This window comes from Balearica regulorum, chromosome 14, assembly GCF_011004875.1.
Source record: "Balearica regulorum gibbericeps isolate bBalReg1 chromosome 14, bBalReg1.pri, whole genome shotgun sequence".
In the NCBI taxonomy this organism is placed as follows: Eukaryota; Metazoa; Chordata; class Aves; order Gruiformes; family Gruidae; genus Balearica; species Balearica regulorum.
Genome location: NC_046197.1, coordinates 20,257,887 through 20,281,688, shown reverse-complemented (window position 1 = coordinate 20,281,688; position 23,802 = coordinate 20,257,887). Strand labels below are relative to the sequence as shown.

Here is a 23,802-nt window from a genome sequence, read left to right as displayed (position 1 = left end):
TCAGCACCGCCTGGGCGATGCCGGGATGGGCAGCTGGAAGAGGTGCCTTTATCACGCCCCATTGTTTTAGCAGGGTGGTAGCTGGTATGTCCCTGGGACTCTCAGGGCTTTATAGACAGTAACTAATAACACGCACCTTATGGAATCACCGGCGGTTGGCAGAGTGGGGCACAAAACGTCCATTTCAGATGTTCATCTTACTGTAGTCTGTTCATAGAATCATAGCTCTTCTACTAATTGCAAGACATACAAAAGTTGACTGCAAAGTGTTTATCTAGATGACGATGGTGAGTATTTTCTGTCCCCATTGGGAAGGAAAAAAACGCAGGCAGCATTAGCTGGACAAATATTTTGCTGCTCCAAACAGTTTCAGTAAAACAAATAATATGACCAGAACCTCACTGTCAAAGTAACACAAAGCCCTACAGAAGATAAGGATGTAGCCTCTGTTACAAAGCACAAGGAACTTTTCAGCTTTTCCAAGGATAGGCAAGAACAAACCCAAAGTATTTACTTTACAGGCAATGCAGTTGTGGCAGCACCACAATTCATCCCAGTGAAGAAATCACGTTCAAAAATCTACAGCCATTTCAGGGTTTAAATGTGCGTGAAATGAATAAGCAATTAATTTCCTGCACAAGCAAGGACTGTGGAGTTCTGTATCGCTGGTACTACTAACACATAGAAACATATTACACTTCTCAGGGTAAGTTATTTCTCTTAAAGCCTCAGCTTCCAGAATCACACGATGATAACGTGACGCTCCTCCCTGGCACTCTTTAGCAACCCCACAGAGCCCTCGCCACAAAGACAGTCTCGTCCTCACAGGCAGTAGCACAATCTTCTTTTTAGAGAAGAACACGGAGATCTGGGAAGCAGAGCCGAGCCCCAGGCGGGCAGCAGAGGTGGGGAGAGATGCCAGCCCTGCCGCGCACATCCCACCCCAGCACGGCAGCGTGCGCATCCTCAGCTCCTCCTGCGTGCAAAGAGGAGCCGAAAGAGCCAGGAGGTCCCAGAGCGCAGATAACCCACGCACCGCTCTCACGCTGGGGTTTTGCTTCAGAGACCCACAGCTCAGCCTCTGAATCCTGACCCAAACCGGGGCCCGCTGGCACAAACAGGAACAGCGGCTCGGAGGAACCCCCCACAGCTCCAGTCCCAGGCAGCCTTACACGCTCAAGCGCAGCAAACACGATGAGCTCCAGCAAGAGTCACCTCTGTCTGTAGGGAAGAATGCCAAAAACGTTTTAAATGTGTTAGGGAAAGAGGCAGAAGGAAAAAGAGATGGGTTAAGATTTACCGTTTCAGAATTCTATGCTTAAAAACATTTCGTACCATTTGCAGTGATACTAGCCATATTCTGACTTTTCTCACTCCAAGATTTCTCCAGCCAGACCCCATTTCCTCCTCACACCCACACACACACAAATAACAACTTTTATTTTCTCTTTTCAGTGTCACTGCTAGGGTTTTTGTTAAGAGCGTACTGTCTAGCTGGGCTTTGCCTGTAACTACTGTTAATTACAGTGTCAGCCGCCTTTGCTACTACACAGCAGTTTGCAGTTGCCACATCGGCGGCCAGGGTCTCCTGAGGAGATGCTTGCTGTACTGCAACAAAGGACTTCCCCTGTATGTATCGTACATGTGGCCCTGAAACACAGAACTCAGCATTCATACAGAAAAATAATGCTGAGATGCTTGACTCTCACACTACTGCAGTGATACAGCACGCTTGCAAAAAAACCAAACCACCAACCAAAAAACAAACCAAGGTTCAGAATTTGTACACATGCTAGCATTGAAAAATGATGGGATCAGAGCAGATTTTTTTTTTTCCCCAGGCATTTGAGTGTCTCAGCTTTGAGCGTCTCAGCTTTGAGCTGGTTTCCAGCACTAAAGACAGTGAGATTTTTATATACATATATAAGCTTTTTTAAATTGCATTTGCTTCCATTATCCATTTATTTGCCAATTTTCAAAATCATACCTAGAATTTCTATGCTTGCCTGTCCTTCAAGCAGCATTATACTCCAAAGAACACAACCAGTAACAAAGCAACATTTTTAACAACCACATTCTATTTATTCTCAAAAAGCAAACATCAGTCTTGTATATTCGAAGTCTAGTAATATTTTATGTACCACTCAGATAAGCTGTTCTTTAGAGAGTCCCCTTCTTCTGTCCTTTCCTTGTTAAATTGCATTTGCCCATGACCCATGAACACTGCTCCCACTTGGAAAGGTCTCTGCCCTCAGAGACAAACAGATACGTAACTAAACAATCAGTCTTAGAGCACACGCTCTTGGAGACAGAAATATGTTCTGTGGGGTGTATCTGCAATAACACACAACGTTGTAGCACTAAATAAATAACAGACATTTTCTCAGTGCTGTGCAAGCTTTTAAATATATGTACCATAAACATGGCAGGAAATGAGAAGGGGCTTGGCTTGTACTCTGAAGACGAGTCTTCACACATATTAAAAATACATCATTATTATTAATGCATTTTCAGTGTGAAGCAACCTGCCTCCGAAGATGCTGGAGCACCGTGCGCAGAGACCCAGCCTGAAGCCACTTCTGCACCAGCTGAGAATTGAGATTCTCCATTTGCTGAATGGCAACTGAAGCCCGTAAGGGCATTTCAGAGCTCTCTGCGTGCAGTTAGGACAAGGTTTTCAGGGGAGCTCAACACTGAACAGCAGAATAGCAGTTGTCTGCTACAGATCATTTGAAAATCTGGCTCCGAAGGCCTGCCTCACGCTGCCTGCAGAGCCCAGGTCCAACCGGACTTACCAAAAGCTAAACATGGAAAAAATTGCAGAGCTAAGAATAGCGCAGAAATCACCTCAGTTCCATGAAGCAGGACCATCTTCTTGCTCTTGGTGGTTCTGTGTAACCCGCACAGCTCTACCCTACCTCCTCAAGAGACCAGAGCTATAAAATAAAGCTATATGTTGCATGTATGACATGCGAGCAGAGCCACGGTTTTTGCTCGCGTTCTCATACAGATACCGCCAGCAAATCGCCGAAGCTGTAACGCACAGTGGAAGGACGTGTGTGTGTGTGTGTGTGTGACGATACTGCAGGGAAAAGCGAACCGCAGGTCTGAACGCAGGAAAATGAAGCCGAACGCTGAAGGAAACTCACGAGCGTCTTCTCACTCCACGCTCGCACCCCCCAAAAACGGGATCGCCAAACCCTCCAGCCTAACGCAGCCCCGTTCCGCCCGCCCCCGGCCGCACCGTACAGGGGCTGCGAGCCACCCCCGGCGAGAGGCTCTGCCCGAGCTGCCGCCCTTCGCCCCGCTCCACGGCGGGATGCGGCCGCCCGGGGCCGCGGGGCGGGAGCGGGGTCCGACGGCTGGGGGGGGGCGGCGGCGGGGGGGGGGGGGGGGCACCAGCTCTGCCGAGGGGCTCGGGGCACCCTCGCGGCTGCTCCCCGCCAGCGGCGGGGCTCGGAGGGGCCGGGGCTCGGGGCGGCCGGGGCAGGGCGAGCCCGCAGAACCCGCAGGGGAGCGGAGGAGCTGCGCGGTGCCCCCCCGGCGGCCGGGAGCGCGGCACCCCCCGTCCCCGCTTCCCCCGCGGCGGCGGCCGCCGTTACCTCCAGCCCCGGGCGGGGGGCGCGGTGCATGCGCAGCTGCCGCCTGCCCTCCATTCATAAAAAAAAAAAAGGGGGGGTGAGAAAGGAAAAAAAAAAAGCGCGAGCCGTATCCGTCCTCTGCAGCTCACAGTCAGCTCCTCTCCAGCCCCCCATTCATAAAAGGCAGCCGAGCATGCGCGGTAGCGCCCCGGTGCCCACCCATTCATAGAGTCGGGAGGCCGCGCATGCGCAGGAGGAGCCGCTGCCCTCCCATTCATAAAATAGCCATTTTCCCAGGCAGCGGCGGTTGCAGCATCGCGGCCGGCGCTGACAGCGCCGCGCTCGCAGGTCCCTTCCCGCAGCTCCAGCCAGGATTTTCCCAGTCCGGCCCCTCTCGTCCGTCTCGGATTTAGGATTAATTCGCCTATGGAGAGATGGTTGTAGCTGAATTATTTAAAGTAAGTACAAGATCTGTGTTTGCCAACCAATATTAAATATTTTTAAGTAGAAAAAAAAAATAGAGCCTGTTCCTTGAGGGAAAAATCTTGTGCTCTTTCTAGATGTATTTGTCTAGTGCCTTAAAGATCACTGATCATAAGAATATTCCTGGCTATGACTTTTTTAACAGCAGTTATCTATAATTATATATAGTGGATAGCTGCCTGGTGCTTCACAACCTAAAGGAGACTTTGTATTCTGAAGAAATATCCTGTTTCTTGCAGAATTTGTGTTTGTATTTCTGTGTTTCTTATTTATACCTCTCGTCTGTGTTCTTTCATCAACATCTGCATTTGGTGTACGTATATGGCAGGCAGGTTTCACCATACTTGCGTCGGGTTTATTTGCAGGGCTTTTATAGCAGAATAAGGCTTCTCTTTCAGTTGATGGGATGTCCTCTCCTTCAACCCTTCTTCCTTCCCCCAAAAGGGAGCATAAATATATAGTCACCTGGGCTAACAAATAAGAATTGGGTATTTCTTGCTTTGGAATATGAAAACTGATTCTACGCATTTCCTCTCTTTTCCAAAGCCCTATGTCTTGTTAGTGTCAAGTAGTTCTGAGCTGTCTCCATAATAGGACACTTCAGAGATCAGCCACTGGTGTGTCAGATCTTTCCTGCATGACCTTTGCTCTTTAGCATTTTATTTCATACAACTGTCTTTTTTTTTTTTTTTTTTTTTTTTTTTTTGCCTCAGTGCCTTATTCCATCACTGTTCTGTTCCCTGTCTTGCTGTACACTTGGTTGCTTCAGTGTTAAATCTGGGTGGATTACATATTTTAAAGGCTAGATAAGTAATAAAAATGTGTACCTAGAATCATTTAATAAAGGTATATGAAATACATTATATATAGATGAAAAACCTGTCTTGGTTGCTCTTCTCTACCAACTGCGTAGCAAAGATAAGCCAGGATTTTATTTTCTGGTACCAGTCCTGGCGTCACAGGAGAAAGACAAGCCTAGAGACGACATGTTCTGAAAATTCATTATCAGAAGGGGAATGGAAAAAACAGAAAGGGGCATAGAAAAGGCACAAAGGTCTTAGAGGAAAGCAGGGCTGGAAATGCAGACCTTGGTAATGGCAGTGCAAATGAATATCAGCATTAATCACAGGAGGAAAAGGCTTCACTCTTCTTCTTTAAGTGACCAAGGGCCTGATTTCTTGATTTAAACCTTTTATAGCCCCAAGTTTTTCCTTAAAGGGTGAAGGAGAAAAAGAAAGAGAAAAGAAAGATCATCCCTGAATTATCCAGAGAAGAAAAGGCATGTTCTACATTCTTTAAAACTTCTTCAGCTGCTACCTTTCTTCCATAGCATGCTAAGGATACAGTATGTCAAAAAACCAGCTCAGGGCTTGCTGTTAATTAGGTAAAGAGAAACCCAGCTTTCCCAATATTAAGGCTTCCCCCCCTCTCTCTTTATTTTGGGTTAAAGAATAAAGCTTCAATTTGTGCACTGAATCACAATGATCCCGATGACTAGCTTCCCCCTTGTCCATATAAAAATGAATGATAGCAGGAGAGGAGGGGTTGTTCTCAGTTATTGGAACCCCGCTGGGGATGTCTCATTGATAAATGTGCCATTTTCCATGGGCTACTGTGTTTTCTGTTGCTAGAAGGGACTCTATATTGGTATTATAAAATTAAAAGGACTATTTCTGAATACTGCAGTCCTTTTGAAATTCTCCATGAGGTATGTGCAGGGGAGAAATTATTTGTTCTCCTCCTGAAACAGCAAAACAGAAGCTGTTTTCATGGAATCATGACTAATTCCCAAATCATACTGGGAAATGCAACATCTCAAAAATAAATCCCCCTCCCCCAAAAAAAATCTTGCTATCAGACTTCAGTGAAATAAAATTCACAAACTTTGCAACACTACAGCAATAATTTATTCACAGTGCTGATAGTTTTCCAAATATTAACCGTAAAAGCGAAAAATCGATTACTCACATTGTTATACAATTTTCAAAATTCAGCCCAGTACTTAAAACTGCCTTTTTATAGGCAAACAGTTGCACAAATATCGTTTGTTTGTTTTTTATTCTTTTTAAATGTAATGCAATGTATTTCCTTAATAAAATACAAAATCCTTCTAATATGGTTATCATTTAGTACCGTTAGCTTAATAGATCATAGCTGAGCTTAGTTTTCTGGCCTTAAAATAAATGTTCTTATCCAATAAAAAGCCTTGACTAAGAAATTTGAGTCCCTAGAGATCTGAACGTTAGTGGGCCAAAATGTGCTTTATTCACTCGCACCATAGGAACAGACTTTAGCTGGACAGAGACAGCTTCTTGGAAGTCTACAGGTCTCATTTCCCAGCTTCTGAATTTCCACGCTCTGGCAAGAATTTAGTGTCTCGTTTTAAAAAATGGCAGGTTTCCCTAATAAGCTTTCGAATTTTTTTTCCTTGTTACTCATAGAGAAAATTCTAGCTGTCCTTAGATAAGGCTGCTAAGGAGGGGAACAAAAAAGAATTAATATCAATATTTTGTTAATACACACTTTATGGAAAAGAGTTTTGGTTTTTTTTTTTCTTTTTTAAAGCATTTACAGCTTGACTCAAGATTCAAACAGCTTAACTCATTCTCAATGAACTCCAACATTATATCTTATTCTTCATCACACATGAAAAACATGTGCTTACTGAAAGGTCTCCTTTAACTTCAAGTGTAGTCTTCCCTCATTAAAAGCTTTTATTGAACCTTTTGACTTCCGTCAGTAGCGGCGTGTCCCTTGTCACTGCTGGGAGCTCTGGACAAGAGGATGTCCTTAATCCCAAACAAAGGCAATGGCAGAATTTGTTCCCTTATCATCAGCTCCTCCTCTGCTGGGACTCGGGGAATAGAGTCCTTTATCGATCCCTCTCGTTCGCTCTGGTGGAAGCGAGCCCTGCCCGGTCCCAGGTTCCTCCCCAGGTCCCTGCTCCGCCACGCCTGCCCCAGCTGCCCCGCTTGGCGTGTACACTCTATGAAGCCCTATAGATCTTCCCTTTGCAAGTACTTTTTGATAGCAAGGACAGATACCAGCCACGCTGGCTTCGTTTTCAATGCGTGTCCTGGGTATTTCCCTCTTTTCCAAAGAGCTGTAGGGAGAAGCTGTAAATTGCTGGTGAGTCCTGGCCTCCAGAGCCAGCAAGGCAGGGTTTGTACGTGTCCCCCGAGCACGGGAGGCAGCTGTGAGCAACGCTTTCTACATAAGGTCTTCTAGACTGTGTAACCAAACCACCAGAGGAGAGAGAATAGCCATGATTGTTCTAAAAGCAGTGATAAATCAGAGGAATTTTGCACTGGTTACCATCGATTCTGAACAGTGTTGACTCGCACAGGCTGTTAATATACGGCCTCCTTTGACATTACACTACTTCAAAGTATATTGTTTTCAATTATGATAATTTCTTTGTATCCAGATTTATCTGAAGAGATTCTATTGCTTTTTTTGTTTTCTTCCTGTTGCTCTATTGTTTCAGAAATTCATGTGTCCCATATAGCAAAGAAAACAGGCAAATTTCTGCAGTACATTTATGCAACTGTTCCTACCCGTACGTTAATCTTAATGGGGTGATTGTCACATCTCTTCCAGAGACTGCAGTTCGGCTTGTGCATGGGTAACAACAGGTCTGGTATCATTAGTAACCAAGAGGAGGTGTGATCCAGCTGTTAGGTGACAAGTGTCAGGGGTCTCTGCTCTATGCCCTCACCAGCACGGACCCACAGCAAAACTCCAGGCGAGTTCAGGCCTTATCGCAGCTCCCCCTGGCATCAGCCAGGGCTTGGCCTGTCATCTCTCTGGGGTAGTTTTCCCACCCCTTCTTCACAAAAGCTTGTGATGCTTCAATACTTGGAAAATTCTTGGAAACTTGTGATCAAAAATTCTTATTGAAAACTCAAGTTTGTTTTACTCTGCTGGAATATTTCTCTAGCTTATGGTGAGAAGGCAGAAGGTGGCTCTTTCCATACCATTGCTCTCCATCCCACCTAGTACCATTATAACCATGACAGATGTCTCTGAGCCAGCCACCACCGCCACAGCAATGGGCAGCACTGCGTGTTCCGCAGCTCCCTGACATTACAGAGCGCAGGTCCAGGCTCAAGAGAGGAGCCTCCAGCGACGTTACAGAACATGCACAGGACAATCCAGCCCCAGCAATCCCAGGAGAGGGCTTGGTTTGCCAAGGCAAACAGCTCTTCCCTGACACTGGCGCTGTTCAGACACAATGGAAGGCGCAGGCTGCTCGTGAGGTGTAATTAAGGCGTAACTCATTACAAGGAGGTAGAGTGACCCCTGATCTGATACTTGCAGCTTACAAAGGATAGAAAGAGTTGTTGGTGGCTACATTACTTCTCTGATCATAGTGCTGGTCTTTGTTAGCTCCAGGCACTGTGTTTGGTGCTCTTCTTTTCTATGACATTTAAAGGCCGAGTCCAGATGTTGGCACATCAGCATCTCACATCATTGAAATTTTGTGCATCTTTCAGAAATGGGTTGGGCAAAACTGTGATACCTTGTACTTGGAGCAGGGTGGATGGGAGCTGGGTCATGGGAGCACATTTTCCCATATTCCTGTTGACTTCACCGGGACTGTGGCACTGGGGATGTGTCAGAGTCACACCAGCGCTTCCCAGGGCCGGGATCTGCAGGATTGCCTCCACACAGGACACGATTCTGGACTCTTGAGTCCCGTAGTCTCATTATTTTTTTGTTACTGCATACATCTAGAATGTTGTTAAACATGTGAGAAATAACTTATTAAAATTTTTAACTAATAGGTAACTGAGACAGTTATAAACATTTCCTATGTCTGCACTCATTAGATATTTAAGTCAAGATCCATTTTGTTTTTCCCTAGCTGGAAGACAAGTTATGCAACTCCACTTTGAAAATAAAGATACTAGAACCTTATTGCTTCAAAAATTGTTCTGAAGACATTAATGAAACTGAGCTTTCCTGGGGGTTTATGTGACTTTCTCCCAGAATTGCCTACAAGGATGCAGCTTTCTATGAAATTATGTAGGCAAGTCCAAAATCCTATTAAAACGTAAAATCACTTTTGTTTTAATTTCATATGACTAAAGAATCTTGCAAAACAGTGGAGCCTGAAATAATACCAAAACACTTTGAAATAACAGTTGGTTTCCTACAACTTTAGGACTTGTAATTATCTAGTACAATAGTAATTTTAAATTGGCAATATCTTGATGAAGAGATGAAACAAGCACTGCAGCACATTTATGAACTTGACTTTTGAATCCAATTTTACTCCCTTGGAAGGAAGTATATTTTGACTTGAAAATTGTATGTGGTGAGCAACCATACCGTCCCTGGATGGCATGGGGGAAGTGAAATTTTCTCTACATGGGAGTTTGTTGACATTTCTGCTTTGAAAAGAACTTCATTGTTTCACTTACCTCTAAAGAATGAATAAATCCCACTGTAAGAACATACTCATGAATTTTTCTTCCTGTTGTCTACTTTCAGAAAATCGCCCATACATTTGCAACCAGTGAATTTGTGCCTACGTTAATGCTATAATGTCTGTAATTATCGATGATCAAAGATTAACTAATTTTGTTTACAAGTATTCTGTATGACATTTTTTTCTCAATTAAAACGCAATTTACAGTCAGGCTGGATGAGTGCGGTGGACAATGAAGGCACTACATAAATTTTTGTAGCCTTTGCAGAGTTATGGTGCTTAAGTATCTTAAATTTCCTATTCTACTTTATTATTATCTCTTCTTCTATTTTTCTTTTTTTAATCTACAATTTTCTTTAAATGACACATCTTGTTATATGAAATCTGTTCAATCTGAGCAATTAATTCAGTGTCTGCAAGCAGTACCCAACTGCCATTGCCAGAAAGAGAAGATCTGTTCACAACACTGCCATCACAAACTTCAATCCTTTCTTACCACAGCAGAAATGTTCTTTCTGAGGGGGTTTGACATTTGCAGCTCATCTCTAGTAACCGTCCCCTTCTTGGTTAGCCAGCGTGGCTGCTGCAGGCAGCTTCAGGCACTCTAGTCAAAGGAGGAAAGGGGGAGATGGACAGCTCAGCCTATTTGTTCTTGCCTTCCTTCCCCACTGAAGTTGCTCACATTTGGCTGCCTCAGACACACAGTGGCCAGTTCCATGTGCTGAATTAGGTCACTTCAACATCTGAGCCAATGCCAATGCCAACTACAAGACACAGTTGACCACTCTGAACACCACCTTACTCACCTGCACAGGCTTCGGAGCCAATGCAAGAGCCCCAAGGTTACACCCCTTCAGCTCTTGTCCTTTTTCAAGGTCTTAAGTTCTGCCAGGTCACCCCACACACCAGTGTTGATGGGAGATGTGGCTGGAACAGAAGCTGCAGTTTCTAAAATACCAACGTTGCTGCTCAAGGCAATGTCGTCCTTGCTGACAAACACCCCGTGTGCGTAATGGATTCCTGGTGGGGAGGTGAAGAAGGGCATCGTGTCCTGCTTCTGCAGTGAGAATGAGCTTTTCTGCTGCTGAGCAGACATCTTACCTCGTGATTGTTTGCAGGAGTATCTGGTATCCTTACATCTGCCTGCAAACCCACTGCAGTTCAAAGGATGACTTGCTTGTATTGTTCCCGTCATCCTGGAACAGTTTCAGACTGGCTGCAGCTGCATGTCTCCCTCTGGGGAACACACCAGCCAAAACAGGTCAAGTTCTAATGCCTTTGGGGATCTTCCAGGGAAGTCACCAAGCATCCATCCACGTACCCAGGCAGGCACACCTCAGCCTGGAAGACTTCATGGGAGCAGTCTGGCTTCTTGACTTGCTTCTGATCCAGCACAAGTCCTTAACCTGAGAACTTTCCTGGATTCCTCTTCTCTACCACGAGAGATGGGGTACTGTGTACATACACAGCTACCTAGTACTTTTTGCTGAAGTCTTTATTTTCCTGGGATGCAGATGTAAAGCTCAAAGCAGAAGCAGTTCAGGGAATAGATGTGCTCAAGGCATGTGCCAGTGGAAGCACACAGACACAAACTGAAGCAACCACACCATAAAATATTGACATTGTTGTCATCTGGGCAGATCCCAGTGGTTCTGTAGAAGAACTGTATTTGTTCTATAAGGAGAACCTCCTTACAGAACAAATACCACCCAGCTCATTCTTTAGTTCAGCACTCGAGATGCTTGACCTGGATCTGTCACCAGCAATCTTACTTCACTGCTGAAACTGCTGGTGACAAGACCATCAGCAGCAATACAGTCACGGTCCTTGGAAAATTCCATAAATATCAGAAATTTATGTCGCTCAAGTGTAGCTCCAAAGGTGAGAGCAGTAAACTGTGGAAACCTTCTGCTCAGGAGTGAGACAGCAGGGCAAAAGTTGAAGGACCGTGTGTAGCACCAGCACCAAAAACTGGCGGGGGGTGTGTATCTATCATCTATGGTGTTTGAAACGTGGTCTTCAGCAAGAGAGAGACGTTGTGTCCAGAGCAGGGATTGGGGAATTAGGAGAGCTGCGTCTTATTTGGCTGTCCTTGCTCCAGAGGTTTCATCCAAGGAGATCCTGTGCCCAAATATCTGCAGGGTCTTTGAGTTTGCCATGTCAGGGCTTCCACTCCCCTTGCTCTCCAGAAATAGTTTCCCTGTTAGAAAGGCAATTAGAAACAGTATTAGAATGAAAAAATTATGAATAATTTTCAACATGAACCATCCCAAAGCGTGGTGTTTAGTCCAGGGTTCGTCTCCTTTCTGTGATAATTAACTCTGAAATCCTGATTAGCGTTATCACAGTTGAATCATCTTTAACGTCTGCCTGCATATGGCCATGTCTGTGTACCAGGGGTTTGGGTGTTTCAAGAGTGCCTGTGGCTATCATCCTTCTCCAAATTAATCTGATGACATAGCTTCCATGTGATGTCATCGCTAGTTCTGGACCATTGCAGACTGTGCAACTACAGAGTTAAAATAAAGCCCAGATGCCAACTCCTGTGTGCAGCTCCTGTCCCCGGGGGTGCTGCCCTCCCGCTTGCTGCTCTCCCATGCCGGGGCGAGGGGCTCCCGTGCGGTGCCACCCCCGGTGCGGTGCCACCCCCCCCGTGTGGTGCCGCCAGCGACGCAGAACGCCCTCAATGTGCCAGCCTGGCTCAGAGCTGCCATGTCGGGGACGATCAGCCTCAGCTCAGCCTCGCTGCCTCGGATGCTGCCCGAGGGCTAAGCGCGCTCTCCTCAGCACACGGTGCACCTTAAAATAAATAATGATCCACAGGGCCAGTCTAAACCTACTGCGAACGGACCAAACTCCAGAGCCTTGGTAACAAGTGGGACTGAGGTCAGGGCAGAACACAGAGCCCCACGGCAGAGATTATTCAGCAGTTACGGAGAGGCAATGAAGGCAGCACTGCCAGTGCCACGAAGGACCAGACAGATAGGCTCGGAACATCGTTCAGTGCCACCATTTCCTCCAGCACCTTCCAGCTCATACCAGCTCTGCTGCGTTTACTCTTGGCAGCCAAAACAGCTGCAGCTCTCTCCTTAAAAAAAAAAAAAAAAAAGAAAAGAAAAAACACACCAACCTGTGAAATCAAAGTCTTCCTACAAACAACACCTAGCCGATACAGAACTATTTTGCTAAACTCTAACTTGGAGCAATTACTTTTTATATCATGACACTGGATTCTGATGTACAAAATAAAATTGAGTTTTTATCCCTCTGCATGCCCCATAGTTGTCAGAATAATTGCTTCTTTTTATTTTTTAAATACAGTAAATAGGAATGGATGCTTTAAAACTCTCTTGTTTCTCGAGCCAGGATGTCAATGAGCTATGAATAATGGAAAAAAAAAAAAAATTGCATGAATGGCTAAGACCCAGCAGATAATTTTAACTGGTGAAGAGTAACAGCATAAGGACTGCATTACAATAATCATCATTACTGCTAGATAAAGCACTTCTTCCTGCCCGCCTTGTGCAGTGGACAAAAGGAGCCCGGCAGGCAGGACGCGGTGCCAGCGTACGGCGGCGGCGGCATGTGCCGTGCTGCCCACGCGCTGCTGCTCGGGCCCCCGCTCCCTGCCGCCAGCCCGCTCGCCTATTGATCGCGGGAGAACGGGCAGATTTTCAACCCCTCAAACGCCAAGTGATCTGTCAAAGAAAAGATTTACAAGTATCATAGTCGAGTCCAGTAACATTTTTCAGTAATAATGTACTTCCCTTTCTCCGTCCAAAAAATGCACAATTAGTTCATGCTCCAGTTTTTGGAGCGTTGGGTTAAATTTAGGCGGGGGGGGGGTGATGCTCTTGCAGGAGAAGCGCACGCTTTTACTCTCACACACACAGACTTCTCGTGTGTGACTTGGGTGTAGCTGGATGCAGTTTTTTCCTGACTTTTTTTTCAGACTGCTGTAATATTAAAATCTTTCATGCTATTGGAAAAGGTTAATTTGTTTGTCTGAACACAAACAACTGGCAATGCCTTAAGCTGTTCACTGTTCCCTTTTTCTTGATACCAGAAGCTTTTTCCCCGCCCCGCAACTTGCTCTGAAGCTTTACTCACCGCTTCTTTAAACTGATCTCCAACATTATATTATTTATGAATAAAGGTCACCCTGTGAGGAAATAGCACATCTACTAGAAAACAATGTGCACTTTCTAAATTTGAACCAAGTCGTTTCCGTTCTTTGATTTAAGTTTAGTTACTTCCTGTGGTTTCTTGTCCTACGCCACTGCTGAATCTTTGGATCGACTCCAGGATAAATTGCACTCTTTCAATGAAATTAGAAACTGCGGCAATAGACGGCTTAGCTAGTATAGCTAGTAAACAGCACTTAAACTAAATATTAGTCCACTTAGTCTTTTGACGAAGAGTGCCTAATTACCTGCACGAGGTGACTTATCGGGTCTGACCCGTGTGTGTGCTCTCCCCGTGAGCTGCACCCACCCGCTCCCACCCTGGTTTGCAGCCAGACAAGCTGCTGAGCAAGAACTTCCACCTCCCGCAGGAGGGTTGAAAGCAGCCTTTGAAACCAGCAGCTCCCCATGGACACAGGACTCTTCCTCGCTGAAGCCAAGCCACCCTCCCACAGGCAGATTCTGGGTTAGCAGGGACAAGGGACACGTGCTCAGCCCCACGCTCCGGAGCATCGTTGTACCAGGCCAACGCTCCTGCGAGCCACAATTTTGCATCAGGTTTTTTAGGGATCAGGGTCAGTTGGGGAAAACCCCCAAACCTTAAACAAGTCGTTTCAGGCGCTTTGCTGGTAAAAATACATGTGCATATACACCAGTAACCCTAAGATGTGCTTTCCCTCATTAAAAATGATGAATGGGCACCTCAGGAGCCTGCAGTAACGGTTGCCCTCCCAGGACCGGAGGAGCTATCCGTGGCCAAGGTTAGGGAGAGGAACAGAGTAGCAAAGGAGGAGTGATGCACTTTATACCTGGGCAAGTGCTCTGACTCCCTTGGACACAAGTTTACCTTATAGGCCCTTCTGCATCACAACCAGCCTCAGCAAAGAGCCCTGTTTGGGCTGGGGTTGCAGGGTAACTCAATAATGATGTGCTCTTTCTCTCTCCTGCCCCTTTTCTTTCTCCTTTCCTTCCCCCAGGATACTTAAGAACAGATTTTCCACCACTAATCAGACTGCTTTATCAATGGAGCCCCGGGTTCCCCACAACATCACCGTTGTCCCCAACTCTGTGATGGTCCAGCCCTTGCTGGACAGTCGGATCCCCTATGGGCGGCTGCAGCATCCGCTCACCATCCTGCCGATTGACCAAATGAAGACAACTCACATAGAGAACGATTACACCGACAACCCCACCGCTTCCCAGCTTGCAGCCCAGAAGCGTCCCAGAGGCCCCCATGAACTGGTCCTGACCAACCAGCACCTGCAGCGCTGTGAGCAGGATGTCACCCACCCCTGGATTTCGTTCAGCGGGCGCCCCAGCTCCATCAGCAGCAGCAGCAGCACATCTTCAGACCAAAGGCTCTTGGACCACATGGCCCCGGCACCCGTGGCGGAACAGTCCTCCCCCAGAGCGGTTCGCATCCAGCCCAAGGTGATTAACTGCAAACCCCTGGACCTGAAGGGACCTGTGTCTCAGGAACTGGACAAGCACTTTCTACTGTGCGAAGCCTGTGGGAAATGCAAGTGTAAGGAGTGCGCGCTGCCCCGGACGCTGCCTTCGTGCTGGGTGTGCAACCAAGAGTGCCTCTGCTCGGCACAGAACCTGGTCAACTACTCCACCTGCATGTGTCTCGTCAAGGGTGTCTTCTACCACTGCACCAACGAGGACGATGAGGGCACGTGTGCCGACCACCCCTGCTCCTGCTCCCACTCAAACTGCTGTGCCCGCTGGTCCTTCATGAGTGCCCTCTCCCTGGTGCTCCCTTGCTTGCTCTGCTACCTGCCAGCCACCGGCTGCGTCAAGCTGTCCCAGAGATGCTACGACCAAGTGAGCCGGCCCGGATGCAGATGCAAAAACACAAACAGTGTCATTTGCAAGGCGTTGCCGGAGAGCAAAGGAAGCAGGCCAGAAAAGCCCTTTTGATAGTTTGGGAGGACGCTCCACGGAAGGGGGTGGCGTTGGCTCTTTTTAATAACCTGTGTTCTGAGGATAACGTTAGCCTTTTGCCTTCGGAGAAAGCAGAAGCAACTGTTTCCACAAACTGAAGCACTTTGGGTTATTCAGGGTTTTGGAACTGGTCAGAGTTTAAACAGATGGGGCCAAAGGAGGAATCTTAATAATGCAGAGTGAAGGCTGAAAACCTACGTAGATCATGAAGTACAGCTGCTTAAAAACTCCTGGTTCGGATGGACGGCTGCTCACCATGCCTGCACACCACAAGAACCATGAACTGCTCGCTTGGCAGGCACGGCCGCACGAGCAATACCCATCCCCGGCTGCAGAAAGCTGCACTGGATTCGCGATCAGGGTGGGCTTCTTGTTTTCGCCTGCCTTCCAGACTGATTTGCTCCCAGCAGCCTGTTGAAGGTGAGGAGTTAGCTCCCTCCTTCCCCACCTGCACACCGTTAGAAGGGCCAGTCGCACACAAAGTACATGTTTCTCAAAAGCTTTCTGCATCCCTCAAAGATTTTGAGCCAGAAGTAAAGATACAGTTCATTTGTTTAGGGGTCTCTTAACGTTTAGGCATATTGCTTTCTTTGAGCCCACCTGGCCACATTGATTTGGACCCTCTTTTTGAAAGCAAGATGGTAGCAGGGTTGCTCCCTCCTGGGAGGGATAGCAGCAGGATGTGTTCAGGCAGTTGGATAACCATCGTGTTGTTCTGCCTGCAAGCTGATCTGTAGCATCAGGTTTCATTCAGTGGAATATTAATTTTACATCAACAGTACAAACCCGCTCCAGAAGGATGTTGGTCAAATCCCCTTTCCCCAACGCGCGTCCTTGCTCCCCCAGTGCTGGAGCAAAGGGGACCTTAACTCACGCCACCAAGTGAAGACGTTCGGTGTTTGTTTCTCTAAACCTCTCAAGCTCTGTTAAAGAAGTCACAAAAACCTAAGTGTAGGGTACACAGAGGTGTATTTTTATAGGGATATCAATCCAGTACCTCCTCTCCTGGAACAAGCTCTTCTTTGCTCATTCAATATTAAGATTTTTGTTTGTTTGTTTGTTTTTGTCTTGGGGAAGAATGGCATTTGCTTGAAGTACAGCCCATTCCCCCATCTCTATTGCTGCTGTTCGACTTTTGCCTCCTCTGTACAAAAAGGTGTCCTTGTAAATGTAAAGAATGCTTTTAATGTTTATTTTAGTGTTCACAAATGCTAGGGAAAGCCAGGGGAAGGAAGAGAGTGTAGTTAAGAAATATTCGCCTGGCTTTCAGTGAGTATCACCGGCTTTGCCCATGCACTCATCCGAGGGCTGGTTCTGCGTTCCCTTAAGAGGCAGTAACCCCTTTCTCTTGACAACTACAAGGTGCTAAATACAAATCTTTGTCCAAACATGCAACACTGTAATAAGTAGGTAGGTACCTGTTGCATGCAGAAAACTGATTAGTCTCTCCCTCTTTTTTTTTTTTTTTTTTAATTAGAGGAAATTTCCTCAGTAAATGCACAGCAGTGACAGTGAAATGTCATCTCTAATTAGATAAGCAATAGGCAGAGCTCATGTAGCATTTCCAGGAATCCCATTTGCTCGGTTGCAATGCAGTTGCTGCGGAGGGGGTGGCAGGAGAGTAGTGACGGGAGTTCTGGTGTCTTTTGTTTTAAGAATTCATTTAACCTGGATGACTTGGGGTTTAGTTAAGCTTAACTGTAGATATTTATTGAATGGGGAATTTAAAAAAACCACAACAACTTTCTATATTTATAACATTTGCTGGCTTGTATATGATAAATCATAGGAAAAGGGATACTACATCTGTCACCAGATACCAATTCCTATAGTTTATCCTTGTGTCGACCATACGGGGACACCAGAAAGAAGGAAGCAGGTGGGAACCCAGAGCTGTACATATTGCCTTGCACAAATGAGACGGGAAAGGGTAAAAGGAAAACCAACCCCAAACTAGCTGAACTGTTGGTTGAATGTATAAGGTCTTGTATTTAATACGAGAAATCATTTTCCTAAGATGCAAACAGGCTAGAAAACGCAGCAGGAGGGGTATTTACCTGCTGCCCTCCTCTATTGGGACCGTACATATCCAAATGGCCTCCACCTATGGCTGTTTTGCCTTTTTGACCCTCTGTCCTTGGCTGTTCCTGGGGGATCTGTGCTGAAAACCTGCAATAGCAAAGCCCGTGGCTTAGATGCATGGTCATTGCAAGCAAACACAACGCTGGAGTGGTCACCACCGTGCCAATCTACACTCGTGTATATACACCCAGCAATCCCGTATGGATTTCCTTTCATTGTACATAGTTGTAAACTATTTCTCTGTTGGTTTCTTTTAATATATAAATCCTGCTATGGTGTAAGCCCATCCCATGCTGGAAGACTGTAAAGCGTTAGTGGATGTGTTAGAGCAGTGGTAAATGTAGCAGAGCAACCCTCCCTCCGGTCCTTGGCTCCCGGCACAACGGTCAGACCCTGCTCCATCGGCTCCTGCCCAAGGCACGGCCGCAACGGGGCTGAGCTCTTTGCGGAGCGCTGGAAAGGCTCGGCGTCGGCCGAAGCGGGATGCTCTGCCGGCGGCGCTGTGCCGCGGGGCTGGCGGAGGGTACGTCTCCGGTCAATAATGTCTTTATTCCCCTCTGTTCCCCCATCCCAACACCTCCGTTCCCCCCATCCCCTTTTAAGGTACTCGGGTCCCCTGCCACCCCTCAGACGTACCACGGGCACGGTGCTGTGCAACCTCAGCCCCAGCGAGGGCACGGAGGCGGCAGCTCTGGCCATCCTCCCTGCAGGTCGTGTCCCCCCCTTGCAAACTGACGAACGGCTGCTAATTAGCACAAACCTCGGGCATGACGTGCGCTCTCCGGCCGTGTCGGCGCGGTGGGGTGGGACCACGAAGGCAAGAGGGGAGGTGAGGGCAGGTTCCCCTGGGACGGGCACTGTGCCACCGCGGAGCGGCTCTGGAGGAGGAGGATGGCAGGGCACTTAAGCTCTACCACCCTGACCTGCTAAGTGCTGTCGCGGGTTCGTTGCTGGGTTTTGTCCTCTGCCCGCACACAGAAGCAAAGGCCCAGAGAGCGAGAAGGGGGAGACTTCACGGGGCGCCGGCAATGCCACGCCACGTCCCTGGCTGGAGCTCACCGTCACCGGAGTGGCTTCAACAGCCGAGCAAACCGTCCCAGCGCCGTCTGCCCCAGCGCCCGCCGCGTACAAGGAGTAGCTACTAAATTCACGTCATTGCTCCCTGGGCACCGGCCTTCCCACCCGGACGAGCCCTCGCCCTTTCGCAGCACTGCGTATTCCTCCTCTCCTCCCACGCTCGGACACACTGATAAAGGTTTCCCCCTTCTCCTGTTACCACCCCACCACATATACACCCTGAAAAGTTACCACAGAAGGTTTTCTTTGTATAGAATATTTATTTTGAAGCTCTATTTTAAATAGTATTTATTTTAGAAAGTCTACTATTGTAAGAGTTCTTCTGTTTGTGAAGAAAAACAAGTACTGATGAATGTACTGATCTAGAAATTATATATATATATAAATATATATTGTTAAATATATAAGTGGCTGTTGTGGTTTTTAAAAAAAAAATCCCAAAGAATGTTTATAGCAATTATTCTAAAAATACAAGCAGAGAGTAGCCCAAAATCAGTTATTTGATACTACGCACACCAGGAGCGATCGAGGGAGTCAAGAGCCCGGGTGGGATAACTCGTAATACAGACGGCACGCTGGCCCCGGGGACACCGGCGCAGGGGTGCAGAGACCCCCTCGCCCGAACGGGAATCGCAGACCCCGATACACACCGCCGACGGCTGTGATGATACACACGGTGCGGCTGCCGCCCCATCCACCGGCTCCACGCAGGAAAGCCGGGGCAGAGCTTCCCGGGGGAAGGGGCACCCCGAGCCCCCGGCACGGCGGGGGGCTCCTGCACCAACAGCCAGAGCCAGAGCGAGGGGAGCCCCGCTGGCACCGGAGCCCCAAAGGCACGCGGCCCCTCGCCGTGATGGTCTCCAGCCCTGTTTTTTTCCGGCCGAGGAACTCGGGGCGATGCTGGGGTTGTCCTGCCCTACGGCCTGGCTCATCGGGGTGCACATCCTTTCAATGGCCCGCAGCGCGCCTGCAGCGGGGAAGGGCCAGCTCCTCGGAGAGAATGCCCCACTCTGTCCACTTGTAGGAGCAATTCTCTCCTTCCCTCTGCCTCTGAAACATGCCAGGGAGACTTCCACTGAAGTCAGGCTGCTTCTTCCACAGGACTAGAGCTTGTACTATGAAAATCTGCCTGGAGATTAAAAAAAAAAAAACAAAACCAAAAAACCCAGCCAAACCCCAAAGCCAGTGGTCCCCGCCACGCAGAGGGATTTTGCAGAGGCGCATGTATCCCAGAGAGCCTCCCTCGACATTTCAGCCCCACTCCCTGCTGTCGTGCTTCTCATTCCTAGGAGCACAGCCTGCGCTGTACAGCCAGCCGTTAGAGACGGGGTCTGCCCGAACACCACAGCCACACCGACGGGGTGAGCACGGACGGACCGGATCGGGATGGAGGTCAGGGGAAAAGGGCAGGAGGGCTCTCCCTCCCATCGCCGCCTCTTGCGCCCATCCCGACGTTAGTAACGCCATCAGTACGTGCCCCCAGGCAGGTGTCATTTTCAGCTCACGTGCGAACGCAAGCGGCCGCTCGCTTACAGCCGCCTCGCCAAAGAGCGGGGCATCATTTCCTTCTCAGTTATCTATTTTTAGAGAGAAAAAGTCGGAGCTGCTCCTACGGCATGATTTACCCAGGGCACCGCCGGGGCCCTGGCTGGATTCAGAGCATCCACCGCTCCCATCCACCGGCACGCACCACCCTGCCTGCCCCCGCCTTCGGCCGCTGCCTCGTGTGCCACCAGCATCACAGCAGACTGCTAAAAATAAGTTATCCAGGTTATTTTTCGCCATTCCTGTTATTTATCTGCACGCACTGTGGAGCTATAACTCATTAAAAGACAGGCCATGTTTTGTGTCATCCGCAAAGGTAACCCGAGTGCTTTACCTGGCCTGAGATAATATTACTGAAACAATAACGTTGAGTAAGTCACTGAATCAGATAAAGAGACAATAACTACACGTACAGATCATGACATCTGGTGCCAAAAAATTTGCAATAAGGAAAAGATGCTGAATTTGTTATGCTGGTGGTGGTTTTTTTTAAAAAAAAACAAACAGACTGAGCCAGGATGTATAAATTTAAATCAGAGTTTGGCAACACTGACTAATGTCTTGCACGTAAAGCTTTAGAAATATCAACTTGGTGTTCACGTCTCCCTGCTGGAAGCAAACCAGAGCACTCTTGTTGATTTGACTAATAGATGTTAAAGTAGTATTTTTTCAATCAGAATTATCACCCTTTTTAAAAACATTTTTTACACCATTTTCAATAATTGACCGTTGAAGGAGGCCAATTCCAACACCACAAGCGCAGGCTATAAGATGGCAGAGAGAGATAGAGGGCTAAAAGTATACCAGACTTCCCAGTTCACTGTCAAGTCCAAGGCAACCGCAGGTCTCGGAGGTCAGACCAGAAAGGGAATTTCTAGCGAATTGAAGCATCCAAAATACCCATCAAGCAATGCATTAATTCTGAGTGAATGGGTTGAAACTTAGAGAAATTAGGTAAAAAGCTAATTTTGAAATTTCCTTTAAAACAATTTTGCTAAAATATGTACTTAATAAACATCTTGAGATTTTTTCCAAGGGTTTAAAAAAGCACCCTTGATGAGATGTGAGATTTGTCGCATTGCCAGCAGCGGGAGGAAGGGACGGGGAGAGCAAACAAGCGGCGTTGGGCAAAAGTTGCATCCAACTTCGAAGACAAACACGGCGATAATACGGCTTCACACCACAAACTAAACAAAGCCCTGAAGACGGGGCTTTTAATTCACTGGCAGCTCTGAGGTGGGGTTTTTGGCTGGGGAGCACGGCGCATTCTTCCATGGTGAGACGCCTCTGCAAGAGCGAGGGGAACAATAGCCACGACGGGATCCAGGACAAGGCAGTAACGGCGGCGGGCGGCGGATGCCCAACTCGAATGCTGGGGCTCAGGCGGTGCGGGGCTTGCTCAGCACCCTGCCAATGGGGATCCAGCAGGATCCGGCCCTCCCCGGCCATGCGCACAGCACCACTCGCTCTCAGCCCCAGGATCAAGGCAGAACCCATCCACCACAGACGGCTCGTCGGGGGCCGTAACACCAACCTGCCCAAGCTTCTCCAGTAAGGGATTTTTTTTAATTCTTTGCAATTATACAAATGTTTTCCCACCGTGAGTACACACGCCAGCACGTACACAGATAGGCACACACGCACACATGGAGCCAGAGCGGGATTATTTGGTGCCATTCTCCTTAGGGAGCACCTCTGCTCTGTTTACATGGAAACTAGATAAGGGATTCAAGATCTGGTCTGTCTTTAAAAAAAAAAAATTTAATAAAAGTCAGCAGATCCACATCCATGATCATGCTGCCGATACAGGAACTTTTCTTTCGTTTCTTGAATTTCCAGGTGTGATGCTGGGGCAAGCATGGCAGACACGAGCCCAGCTACGGCACGGGAGGGCTGCGCTGCTCCCACGCGGGTACCACCTCCCCCAGCGCTCCTTTCCCAGTAAGAAATAAGTTCTATGACCAGGCTTAGATGCCAGCGGCTTGTGAATGGCCACGATGGCGACTGTACCAGGAGGGAGAGCCCCGTGCCCCGGCCGGACGAGGAGCTGTCTCCTCGCAGAGGATCCACAGCCCAGCACGTCACGCACGGATGACGTTTGGCCTTTTGTGAGCGGCAGACAAATGGCCGGGATAAAGATAAATTGCCTTCGCATGGTGTTTTACTTCCTAGTGACAATAACCTCACGTGTGAGACAGTGAATCACCGGGCTGCCCGCTCCGACCCCCGCCGAGCGCTGTAAAACTTTAGAGATCTCCTCAAAGAGCCAAGAACAACCGCGACCCTTCAGAGGGCATCCGTGCCCCCGCACAAAGCGAATGCTTCCTCTTCAGGGCAATAAGGAGACGGTCATAAAGGTCAAGGCAAAGCCTTTCAGCAGGGAGAGGCAGGTCTCCCCCCTCCTCCTGCACCCCATCTAGCTCGGGGCTCAGCCTCGACGGGCTGCGGGGCAGAGGGGCACGGAGCCACCCGCACCCTCAACAGACCCCAGGGGCCCGAGTCGGACACCGGGTTTTGAGGCAGAAGAGGGGTGAAGGGGGTTCACAGAAGCTGCTGGTCATGCCTGGGCCACCAGAGCCTGTCGCGGCCCCGGGAAAAACAGCCCTGGGCACACCGAGGATGTTATGGCAGGTAAAAAACCAGCAACCAGCGAGCTGAGAAACAGCACTCAGAGGCACGAGTCAAGCAGATACCCTTCATAAGATTTTTTTAAAAATAAAAAAACCCAAACCGCAATCCTTTGGGTCTCCCTGGTGTCAGGACAGCTGCAGCTATTTCACACGGGCTTCACAGTCACCCAGCAGCGTCGGACGGGATGACGGCTCAGGACCCACAGCTCACCCCCTCCACAGCAATCCCCACCGCCTGCTAAACCCAGAAAACAGCGAAGGAGTGAGCGCAGAGTTTCCGAACCGAGCGGCCAGGATTTCAAGTCTCTAAGGTTTCCGTCCGGTTCTGCCAGGCTGTCGCCCCACCAAGCTGCGCAGGCAGCAGGGCAGCATCCCTGGGACGCAGCCCCAGCGAGGGACCGGGCAGGGCGGGCATCCGCCCAGCATCTCCCGCTCCCTTCCCAGCCCGGCTGGGCTCTACCCACCCAAGCGGGGTTTGTGCTCCCAAGCACAAAGGCCCAGGAATTTCTCAACAGAAAGTACGAAATCATTCACTTTTCTGCATACCTAAATAGAGGGGAGAGGGGAATGTGTGCTACCCGTTTGCTCCGTGGCACTGCAGCTTCCATTGACATTTTTCTCCCCTTGCAACAGGGAATAAATAGAAATGTACGCATGAAGAAATTCTTATGAATAAATCATAAAACCAAGTTCAGCTCGACACCAGGTATGTTTGTGATTATGTGATGCAGTTATGTAACTGGGTTTTCCTAATCAGAAACGTGATATTCTCGGAGCATGAAACTGGGACGTTCTGCACCACGTCCCTTCGCTCCAATTACCACACTGGAGCATCCGAC

At 48.2% G+C, this 23,802-nt stretch overlaps 1 protein-coding gene across 1 annotated transcript; it reads left to right on the top strand.

The window, feature by feature from the left end:
* Positions 1–3,876: 3,876 nt before the first annotated feature.
* SPRY4 (sprouty RTK signaling antagonist 4) lies at positions 3,877–19,149 on the top strand. Its single transcript, XM_075766462.1, has 2 exons — positions 3,877–4,039; positions 14,660–19,149. The coding sequence occupies exon 2, from the start codon at positions 14,706–14,708 to the stop codon at positions 15,603–15,605; it is 900 nt and encodes a 299-aa protein (XP_075622577.1). The 5' UTR covers positions 3,877–4,039; positions 14,660–14,705; the 3' UTR covers positions 15,606–19,149.
* Positions 19,150–23,802: the final 4,653 nt, after the last annotated feature.

What these genes read in the sequence shown, in the direction of transcription:
- SPRY4 (XM_075766462.1), top strand. Translation starts at nt 14,706, where the DNA reads ATGGAGCCCCGGGTTCCCCACAACATCACCGTTGTCCCCAACTCTGTG.